Source organism: Lathamus discolor, chromosome 3, assembly GCF_037157495.1.
Source record: "Lathamus discolor isolate bLatDis1 chromosome 3, bLatDis1.hap1, whole genome shotgun sequence".
Lineage (NCBI taxonomy): Eukaryota > Metazoa > Chordata > Aves > Psittaciformes > Psittacidae > Lathamus > Lathamus discolor.
Genome location: NC_088886.1, coordinates 140,016,648 through 140,028,678, shown reverse-complemented (window position 1 = coordinate 140,028,678; position 12,031 = coordinate 140,016,648). Strand labels below are relative to the sequence as shown.

At 38.7% G+C, this 12,031-nt stretch overlaps 1 protein-coding gene across 1 annotated transcript in view; it reads left to right on the top strand.

The window, feature by feature from the left end:
- LOC136011298 (VPS10 domain-containing receptor SorCS1-like) overlaps positions 1-12,031 on the top strand; it is a 295,003-nt gene that overhangs the window by 275,315 nt on the left and 7,657 nt on the right. Inside the window, exons 22-23 of the mRNA XM_065672946.1 lie at positions 217-329; positions 3,118-3,249. Of these exons, the coding sequence (XP_065529018.1) occupies positions 217-329; positions 3,118-3,249 (245 nt within the window). The remainder of the gene's footprint in view (positions 1-216; positions 330-3,117; positions 3,250-12,031) is intronic.

The window sequence follows — 12,031 nt, the reverse complement described above, 5'->3', positions numbered from 1 at the left end:
TCGGTGTCATGACACTCAAGCAGTGAATCTCTCAGATTCTCCAAATCTTTCAATGAAGCTCTGGGACACACTGCTGGGTTCTCTGACAGTCTGTGCATCACTGCAGACTGTTTGAGTAAAACATGAGCTGCAGCAGGTTTCACTAGGGTTTGCCCATTCATTTGGCACTAAGGCATTTTGCAGTCTTTACTCACCACCATGCCATTGTATCTGCAGAGCAATTTCAGTCCCTGCGGTTATCATTCTCTCCAAACCTGGATGACTACAACCCAGATATCCCAGAGTGGAGAAGAGACATCAGTAGAGTAGTCAAGAGAGCTCTGGTGGAGGTAAGCAATATGCATAAACTGTGTTACAATCATTCTAATTTCTGCTTTTTGCCTACATTACGACTAGATCAGCTGTTCTCTCAAGGCGTCTCTTTTTCTACCAACTATAAAAGGAGACTCAGCTAGTGTTTGAGGACAGAATGCTAAATTTTAGACAGGTTAAATTATCCCATCCTATGACAATCTGCTGCTCAGAATAAGCCTTCAATATGTTCTTTTTAATGACAGCGGATTATGTGGCTGAAGATTGGATTTCAAACTGAGAGGGTAAAAAAAGTCAGAAGAGACAGCTGGGGTTTCTCAGCTCAGTGGAAAAAAGATGGTGAAAGAAACTCTTTGAAACAGGGCTTCTGATTTGTAAAAATAAAGATACTCAAATTTGGAAGGGATACAGGGCTTATAGCTATTATTGGTAAGCTTATATGGTCATTCATGGCATCATCTATGCAAAAAGACTGGAAAGACGTGCATTCATCAGGTGCACAAAAACCCATCTGGATTGTTTCTGAGATTTTTTCTTCAGTTTACCCAAAAGACAGAAGGTGAGGAGGAAAGGAGAAAAAAAATCTGGAGCTTCTTCTTCTGACTTATTTATGTCTGTATCAAGTATTCAAGGATCTATTTATCTTCAGGATGAATTTTCAGAACACAGAATCATAGAATAGAATCATAGAATAGTTAGGGTTGGAAAGAACCTCAAGATCAAACAACTCAATAAAACAAAATCAAGCCATAAAAAGAAAATATTATAAAACTACAGTACCAAGGCTACATTCAAAAGTAGAACAGTGAAAACACAGCCTTTTTGTTGTTGGAGTAAAAAAAACCAACAGAATTGATAGCTAATTATCCCTCTATATAGCTAAATGATTCAGCTTAAACAAGACTTTGTGAGAAGTTCCTGTAAAAATTGAAGATAAAACCAATAGCTTTCTACAGCAATTAAGTAAACTGTATAAAAATGAGTTGAATAACTAAATAATTCAATAGGAAATTATAGCTGTGTTATAGAATTTTTATGAACTTTTACTGAAGTATTACATTCTTATTACAAAGTACCATAGATGGATAAAAATTCTGCATAAGAAATTACAGTTCTCTACTAAAATCTCTGTGTGTAAGGATGATTTCATATTATCACAAAATATCCTATTTTGTATTATGATCATTATTATTTGCTCACATCAGTGACTTTCTGAGTCTTGTCTCTCACTTTTGATGAATACACACATGAACTGATTAGATCAGCCAAAAAGCTTCGACACCAAAAAAAGTAAAAATCATTCCCAGCCTCTGAAAAGGAAAACTTTTTTAACTGGTGATACTGTGTCTTTTTGTTGACATCTTAGAACAGCCTGTTAGGCAAGCACAAATAATGCAAGCCCTGGCTTCACAGAATACTTGGAAAGAATGTATGAGACCTTCGTGTTGTTATAGTTCTTCTACATCCACATTAAAAAAAACCCAAACCAACAACAGCAACACTACATGCTTTTCCTTGGTGTGGTGTGGAGGGGAAGGGTTCCCTTTTCATAGCTTCACAGGGTATTCCCTGGACTGTCAGCAGACACACATGGGATGGCCACAGACTCAGCTCAGGCAATGGTGATTTTTAATCATCTTTGCTGCCTCCTTGTCCTCCATCCATAGTTTCCTTCAATGAGCAGCTGCTCCAAGACTTTAGTTTTGAACCACTAGGGAGAAGAATTCATGAGGTTTAGGTCCAGTTAATATCTGAGAGGGTTGCAAGTCCTGGCTGCAGGGGAACCTCTGTGTCGCATCCAGCTGCTGTGGTCTGTCTTATATCTGAGAGCACTTTTTATTTTCCTTTAAAAGTGATCTACTAAATGCAGCACTTGGAAACAAGATTTAAATGAGGATCTTGAGATTTAAATGAATTTGACAGATAATCCACAATACAAAGAGTCAATGGAGGAAGACTGAGCAAACTGTTTCTCCTCCGTTCAACTTACAAAACTTCCTGAAGGCCAAACTAGCTCCTTTCTGTAGAATAACTCTGCAGCCTGGTCATGTAATGTCATGGTACCAGCAGCTGAAACACACGACCAGACCTGACCCTGGTCGGGATGCCTGTGGGGTACTTTTTTCTGAATTTTGGCTAATTTGTGTTGAAGAGAGCTTTGAGTTTTAACTGCTTACTTAAGATTTTCAGCCAACAAGAGAAAAAAAATAAAAATTTGCAGATTAATAAAATCTTTAACACTTAAAAAATAATAAAATGGTCCTCATTAACTTGTGGAATTGACCCAGGATGTGAACTATTAAGAATGTGTTTGGCTTTTGGGATTCAAACTTGATTCATCATCTTCTCTCTCCCTGAGTCTCCGCAAAGCTTTTAAGATGTTTTGGCTAATCATACCTCTAAAATGCAGCTCTGCCCACATATTCTTGCCCAATATTATATGGTTTCTTACAGCTGACTAAATGAACAACCTTGGGGACTAACTTGGTATACTCAGGTAACTTTAAAATAGCTAAATTTAGACAAAGCAAATCATATCATATGCAACTGTTAATTACGAGCTCCTTGTAGCATGCCTGATTATCACTGTTGCCTTAGGACCCTGCATATTTTACTGGAGAATGGTAAAATAGCTTAGATCAGGAAATCATGAATCCCTGACATTTTAACGGCAGTAGATTTTCCCTGTTGTACCAGATATACCCTACATCGTTTGTGTGAGTACTGTGATGCCTTAGCAAAGAAGCTCTCAGCATTCAGTGCCATCCCCAATGTTTATCTGACCATTATTTGTCTATGTATCAGGCAACAGGTATTTCAAGCAAGCATATTCTGGTCGCAGTGCTCCCTGGTCTACCCACATCTGCTGAACTCTTCATTTTACCATATCGAGATGCCACAGGAGAAAATAAAAGAACATCAGCAGACCTAGAGCAGGTATTGTGTCTATTACGTGGGGAATTGTGTGTTTATGCATTTGTGAAATAGCCTTTTTTGGGATTTCCAAGAGAGGTTGGAAAAAATAATTGTGGTACAAACTCATCTGATTCACTGGGGTCTAAACAATGACTGTGATACATGCTCCATCCTCTGGGAATTTTTGTTAGGGTTTTGTTCTGTTTTGTATTATTTCAATAGGGATTTTTTCTTCCAAACACTGGAAAAAGATTTTGGAGCTGTATTTAGGAGGTGAGACTCCTATTTAGGTTCTCTTAGTAATATTAAATTGGTATACATTTCTACGATGTCATGTCCTTAGAAGTTTCATTCTACTTCCTTGAAGTAGGAAGAAAGCAGGGAGGATATAGGGCATGACTTCTGCCAACATGAACTAAAGTAGCCTCATAGAGCAAAGTTTATGAGGCTGTGAAGAGTCTAGAAAGCACTGGAGGACAAAGCCAGGTGGTAGACCTGGGCAGATTGAACTTTGTTATTTTAATGCACAGGGATGGCAGTGGATTATCTGCCTGCCCTCTTAATGATACTGGTAGTGGGGTTCAGCTGCTATATATTGTTTTCTCTGTGCAAAGTTGAAGTGGGTTATGACAACTGGAGGAGCATATTACCCTGCAGACACCAGGTGGGCCAAGCAGGGCTTAAAGATAAAACACTGTTCTGGACAAAAATCTTGGAATATCTCTCAGTTTATTATCTCGTATTCCAGGTGCAAAGATAGCTATCCCTGAACACCCATGTTGGTATGGACTATATAACTATTGGGGTAGAGGGTGTCATCAGCTCACCAATAGCAGCCTCAGTGCTACAGTGGAATCCCCAGCATTACTAGATGCCAGCTGCTCCACTGGATGGTGCAAGGGTTGTAGCATTTCTCTTTGGATTTGTCCCTCAATTTGTGAATCAATGAAGTCTTCCCATCAGTGCATGTATCAACAGTGTTTTCTTCTTTTTGTATTCTTGTCTTCTCATAGCCTTTTCATCTGCCTGACCCGTTACTGCCCGTTGCTGCTGCCTCTTGTAGTGGTCTAAAGCCCTGTTAACTTAGCTGTGGGCCTCAAACCACTAGGTAACTGTATCCTTAAGCTTTCCCCTGCTCAGCATCCTTAACCATCTTCTTTTATTGACAAATGACTTTCCTCTGCGATTTTCACCACCCATGTACTAAACAAAAAAAATGGAGATTTACTGATCTGCAAAATCTTTTCTCCCTTTTCTTCTTCATCCCCCTTCTCCTTTCCTCCATTACAAATTGGCAAGGAAGCCAGTCCATAAACTTTCAAATTTACAGCTGACCCTGCGCCCTCCGGCACTCAGCGGCTTATTGTATTTTGCCAGTTGCACCCTCTCTTTGCCCCTTTCTTTCTTCCCCCTGTACAAATGAAGTCTCTGTGCCTGTGGAGAAAGGAAGCCCTGACAGTGGTCTCATGACCTTTTTTATGGACAAGAAAAAAATGTAATTTTTAGTGGGACTCCCGCAACTTCTCTGGCATCCTGCAGGGTCCAAATGGTAACCTTTGAAGAGAGAGAAACTATTTCCCATTTGCAGCTTGCTGTTTCTTTTGGAGAAGTATCTCCCCTGCTCCCATCAGCATGATCAGAATGTTTTTCTTACTGGTCTGCAGCTCCTGCCTTCCACTTCCTAATTACTTCAATAGAAAATGGCATTATTTTCACTGGGAAGGGCTTAGGGAGGGCCTCAAAAGGTGTCTTTGGCCTCAGCTTTGAAGCACATTCTGTTACTGTCACTGTTTTGTCATCCATTTGGCCTGTGATCCTTCACTATCCCTTTCCCAAAGCGTTTCAGAGAAACTTCTCCCTGTGCCTGGAGTCACTGGGATGAGTACTGGGAGCAGATCTTTTGCTGATGGCAATTTATTTTGCTTCTTAGGTACTTTATAATGTGTAGTGTTCTCTTCCAGTAGGAACAGAAATCTTTTTTGTGCTCATAAGCAAGGAGCAAGCTATTCAAAAGCACGTATATGTGTTTGTGTGTTTGCAGGTGCACACCCAAAGGAGTTATATTTCTGTATGATTTTTTCTAATTTGGAAGAGAAACTTTAAACTATACAGGAACAAAAATGGAACTAGTTTGCACAAACACTGCAATAGAATAAGGTTTCTTAAGGAAGCACTTAATTATATGTCTTTTTTTTCATGGTGATGTATCACATGCAGAAGTTACTCTCCAAACCTGACACAAACCTGGCGAGCCTATCCAGAGACAAAGTGACAAATAGTTTCTGTCCCTGGAAAATGTGCAGTCAGAATAAATCAGGTGGAAAGGAGTTGCAGAAATTAATGTTTCTATTCTGCAAAATCCCTTGTATCAGTACCCAAGGGAGGGAAAACCTAACTCATTGTCAAAATCAAAAGTTGGTTAAGCTGAATGAAATACCACAGAAGGACAGAAAACCCACCATGCACACTGTAGGTACAGATTTACCAAGAGAATGGATTATGCTATAGACACTTCCTTCTTTTCCCCTCTTACTAAAGCCTCCTAAACTCAGCACATATACATATCATCATATGATCTGGGTATAGGGATACAGCACTGAATCCACCGTATTCTTATGCCAGGTACCAGAACAGAGGCAAGGGACACTCTATGGTTTACACTTGGTTCCTCTGCTTCATTTCACAGTAACTGAAGACAAAGTACCTACCTTCTTAAAAATGTAGAAATAATTGGCAGTTATAAAACACTGGTGTTTGATTTGCATGTTGTCACTGCAACACCACTAAATTATACCAAATCTTAGAGAAACAGCTACCCAGATTGCCATTGGGCACCTGGGCTGTTATGCAGTTGTTACACCATCTTTATGGACAGGCTTGTTGAATGTGATGATTACAGAACTCAGATCCACTGCTTCAAAAATACTGAATTCTTTATCTTCAGGGAAGGACAAACCTCTACTTAACTGCATTTCAAGTAATTTTTGAGTAATTTATAGTACTAATCCAATTCAAAATTAATGTGTAAGAATATAGTCTACTTAAAATTCAGTAGAGGGCAGTGATACGAATGCACAGATTCATACTCAGTTTATTTCAGTGTACAGTTTTACTCAATAGGAAGATTCTGAAGGCCTATCTTATCTACTATACTTTTCACAAGTTGTCTTCTTGTTTTTTAGTGGAGACTTTTTGTCAAACATAGCAAACATGTCTGCTGTTAGTCAAATGAGAGGTAAGCAGAAGATACATGAGAATTCTAAAGTGATGCTTTCGCACCAAATCAAGGTTTCCGTGTTTTCTTGCGTTTCCCTTTAATTCTCCATTTGCATGCTTTTACTATTCAAAATAACTGCAAAAGCAGCATGCAAAATAGAAGTAAGAGCAACTAGTTAATGGCATTTGAGGCCATTAATCTTTTCTCTGGGAAGAGCTACCAGCAAAGTAACAAGCATGATGGAGTCTTTAGCAAAGAGCAATGCCAGCTGATTTGTAGCCAGCTGTGCTCAAGATGTTGCAGCTGTGGGCAGTATCTGTATCCAGCTAAAGAGATGGAGAATGTCATGGATAGTTGAATATCAAATGGGCACTGATGAACCAAGATGAATTTAACACTGTGGAGTGTAGCATTCAGGAAGCCTGTATGTGTATGCATCTTAGGATTCTTTCCTTAAAGCGGATTTAGTTTTACTTCTGCTTCATTGTAGCTGATGGAGCTATCTTTTTTTTTTTTTTTGTATGCATTTTTTTTCCCTCACTCTCCTAAGCCTGAGTATTTTAGCATGTTTACTTTCACTACTTTTCTTTCCTCTGATGTGCTTCAGATATGCCTGTCATCTAAATATTTTAGCAACAAGATCATGACAGTAAATGCCTTCAAATCTTAACAGAAAATGATGCCAATTGGTCATGGAAATTAAACTTCAGGCAGAGGGGTAAATCATCTAGTGTTTACTAGCGAGAGATTTTTTTTAATATCTGTACCTTTGTATGCAGACCATCTTCCACTGGGTGCTTCGGGAAGGTTGGGACAGTCTCTAAGAACTAAAGGCAGGTGTGGAAAGAATGAAATAATATGAACCAGAAGACCTTGTACCAAGGGATCTTTTCCCTAGCCAGCTGTTCTTGATCAGCTGCTTATGTGCTGTAGAAGAGGCTGTATATATAGCTTGCCTTAATATCGTTAACTCCTGCCATATGGCTATCAGCTGTCTTGCCTTCTTTTGCTCAGTGTATGAAGCAGCCCTTGATTCTCAAGTCTGCTTCTGATCATCTTTGTTCATTTAAAATGGATCCTGGCTTTTATGTCCAGGTTCATATCTGCTGGTCAGGTCTTGCCCCAGAGTAACACAGGGACATCCTTTGCTTTGTGCTGTCACAGTATCTCTGGATACTAATGGCAACTTGAATTTAGTATCTGTCTTTAAAAGATCTCAAGAAATTCCTGCTGGACCCTCTAAGTCCAGCTTATTATGCTCTTTTTCTTTCATAATCTTAAGATTATGCTCTTTTTCTGTGCTAAGCAAGCAAGCTTTGGAGGTCTCATGTAAAGTAAACAAGATTATGCAGGATGAGTGGCACAATTTTAAGTAATTTGCATTTGCCCCAACTCCTGATTCACTTTTTTAATGCCAGTGCAAGTTGCTTCCTACCAATGTGCATAATTCTTTCCTTAGTTGTTTATTGATTTACTCAATGAATTGAAGTGTAACAGTCATTAGTTGAGATCCTTGCACAGTATCTATAAAATTGTCTAGATTCCTAGCTGGTACATACTGGCACAGTTGAATCACATTCAATTAGTCTAAACCAATTTACACCAGAGGTTTTAAAATTCAATAAGGGTATGGGAAATGACCTTCTGAGTGATAATTCTGCTTCTTGGTGCACATGGTTCTTTCACAGTCCTGATTCTGAAAAATGCTAAGAGAAGCCAAATTAATTTTTGTTTTGTTCCATTTTTAAATTGGAATCTCTTTTTTTTTCTTTCACAAATTGTCTGTTATTATTATTCATTATGTGTCCTTTGATGAAAAATGGTACATGAAGAATGGTTTCTGTTACTGAATTATTTTTGCACATCATGCTTAATTCTGCAAATGAAGCAGATAAAGTCAATGAGGCTCAGTTAAGGACCAAAACTAATTCTGAAAGCTAATTATTTTCACAAGGGAGACTCTTGAAGACTATAAATTAGGAGGTTGCTATTCTAAGAAGTTTAGTCTTCAGCTGAGTTAGTTGCATCTCCAGGAGTGAGAGAGAAACAGGGACAGGCCTGAGGCCAACCTACTCCCTAATTGAAGGTCTGACTGTTCGACTGGTGCATAGCTATTTTTTAAACAGGCCAAAGTATTTTGATATTTCCTTACTTGCTTTTTAAACAAAAATGCATCTATGCTACTGCTTTGAATGCAGAAATAAAGGGAGGCACAAGACCCAAAATGTTTCCCATTGAAACCTTTTCATTACCTCTGTGACTAAGATCAGGCTTTGTGTGGGGATTTACTTCAGAAGATGCTTTATGTTGTAAACAAATTAAACGAGTCAGAACCACTCCTGGTTAAAGTCTGATAGCTGAGTTAGAAATAGACTTGATACAGGAAAAACCAAAGAGGCACTTCTCCAGTCTCGAAGTGAGTGTCATAAGTGATCTACAGTTCACAGATCCCCTCAGGACCACGCGAGGACCAGAAACATTGTCAGGTTCAGCTTTGGAGAGCAGTGTACAATCGCAGTGGCCCTTTAGCTGTGTGTAACCTGCTTGTTGACTTCAAATAATGATGTTTGTAAACCATTGTGTATGGTTTCTATTTCAGATATTTTTAGAAGTACAGAAGTGAATTTTCCTCCCTCTCTCTATACTGTGTATATGTCTATTTTGAAGAGAATCAGACTTTCCACATAAAGCAAAATGAAAATATTGTACCAAGCAAGCAAACATTTTAAAAACATGTCTGAATGCATCTGTTCTTCCCTCAGAAGTGTGTATCGGGAATCTCCAGAGCTGCCTGAGGAAGGCAGATGTCTGAATCTCACAAGAACTTCTGGCGCTTTTGAAAGTCTCAGTCTGTTACTCATTTTTTGACTTGTTCAGATTCCATAAAGACTCAGGCAAAAAGGCTGCACCCAGAAAAGCCACTGGGAGAGCATGTAATTAATTGAGCCAAGGAAATCTGCAGTATACTCTCAGAAGCATGAGCAATTGCTTCCTGTTTTGACACTTTGCAGATAGTCCTGGAACAGTGATGGCTATTTCAGGCTTCTGATGAGATAATGATAGTTTCAGGCAGAAATAATTTTATTCTGAGTTGCATCTGTATAGGGTATAGTACAATGAAGTCCTCATTCACGATGAGGTAACAATGCAATACCATAATAATAAACTTCAGTTGTGATTGTTTCTCTCTCCCTTTCTTCCTTTTTCTTGCTACCACTCTTATTGCCTCTCCCCTTCCTATTACTCTTTTTCATCAGCTTGCCTGACAAGAATGTTGGTTGAGCTTTCTCTCACATGCTCAACTCACCTGCTGGGAGGTTTCCACAGCACTTCTCAGCTGTAATGTAAACATTGCAGCTTAGCAATTACGTGACTGTAAAGCATTACTATAAACAGTGCTATTGTTTTGTCCTTTTCACTCTGCACTGCAAGAGTCTTCTAGCAGGCAAGGTGAGATCTCAGTGTTCCTTCATGTCATTGGTGCCCAACAAAGTCTCTGGTCCCTTCTCATGCAGACTTTCTCAAGCTTCTGTTATGCTTCCATTTCTTGTCCAAATCCTTGATGAAACCATTCTCCAATACTAGAGAGCAATACTTGCTAGCTGCATTCTCAGTTATACATCATATTAAGCTTCTTTTTGTCTAGAAGGTATCATGTATGGTTATTACCACTACTATTTCCCTGACCATTTTGGGTAGCTATCACAATGTTTTGAAGAGGAATGGCACAATGTGGTTGGCTTTTTTCTTCAGTTTACTGTCCTGTGGTGGCTTTTTTTCAGAGGCTCAGTTCCCCCAGCAGCCTCAGGACCTCAGAGCAGAAAGGAACATAATTCTTGCAGGGGTAAGGAGGTCATGTTTGGGGCTGGAAATGGCCAGAATATTTTTCCTTTTATTTCCACAAGCCATTAATGTACCTGGCTTATGGCATGTCGATCTGCATCTGTTGCTCCAGTTTTAGAGATGAAACACTCATTATATTCGTCAATCTTGGTTATTAATATGCTAAAATTCTTAAAGAGGGATATAATTTGCTTCCCAGGCTTTCTTCATATACTGCTCATCTTTGTGTCACTGTCCCTGCTGCTCTGAGCTCAGCAGATGGCTCTTTGTAAGCAGGTGGTATTTTTTCTTGCTATTGGAAGAAATATATTTACTGCTTATTCTGGCGCCCATAAAAAAAAAATTGTAAACTTTAAAGAGATATATTAAAAAATATAAATAAGATGCCTGTAAGAGTTATTGCCAAATTGATATTGTACCAAAGGCACCTATTCAAGTGATCAGCAGCCAGAAATGAAGTGTATAAGCCAAGAGTACTGAAAGAGCCATTAAGAATGTTAAAAAAAATAAAAAGGGCAGATAAATCTCATACTCTGATGAATGATAGCCAGAGAACATCTAATCATATCTGGGTAGCGTTTACTGAAATAATTCAACCAGACAAAAATGAAGAACATGAAAAAGATGGTGTAAAAATTATTGGAATGTTCTTTTTTTCTGACATTTTTTCATTAATCCTCAAGATGGAATAAGAATTTATTTAAAACAAATTAAATTAAGTGGTGAGCACTAGAATACAGTTCCTCTTGATCTTGGTATGGATATAAGAACATGTTGTCAGAAACTGCATAATAAGGGTTATGGGGTGCCAGTGGTTTTTCTTTGCAGTTTTCCCACCCCTTTTCCCTAATAAAGCAACATGCCAAACAGTGGCTATGTTCAAATGGAAAATTGGTCACTGCTGTAAGAAAATATGAAATACACGAAACATCTAACAAATGAACATACAAAAGAAACACAACAAACTACTGACTCCATGTCTATAAGCTTCCATTCCTTGCTTCATCTGTCTGGACTTTCTGCTTTTAATGGCAACATGCCTAGAACTTCTTGGATGTAATTAAAAGTGATATGGAGATAGTGGTTCTGTGAATATTGTGGCAAACTGACTTAAAAAAATGAATGTTTACCAACAGATTGGACCAAAGTTGGCTTCCTCACTGTGCAAATACAGATTTCATAAGGTCTTGTCTCAGCAAATGCTCATCTTTTCTGTTGTGTTGTTTAAGGAGGAGTAGCCGGCTTCATTTCTGCAAAAGCTCTTGTCATCAGAGTAATGGTAAAATAATCTAGTGATCTAAAAGCTCTGTGGAATGTCTCTCCCATGCAAGAGATAATATAAGAGCATGTTCTCTCTGTGTGTGACCCGTAAGAATAGATGGAACATGGCTTTTTGTTTAAGCCACACTATGTAGTCAGTAAATGCTTTCAGATTTGAGCTGGGTTTGGTACATATTTACAGATTAGGGAGCAGCTGGCTTGAACTCACAGCTTCATGAAATTAAATTTGGTTTTAGGACTTGAAATTAAAGTGCAAGCTGGGGTAAGGACTTTTTTATTCAGGTGTATCACGTATTATGAACATGCTGTAAGATCATGGAACTGGCCATTCAACAATCAAAATGTTCTTTGTAATGAGTGAATGAGTCTTACCAATTGAAATGCTTCTCTTTGCTTGAATAGTAAATGTAATTCACCTATGTGCTGATGCTGGCTAGTCCTGCAGGTACTTGTACGTGGGGG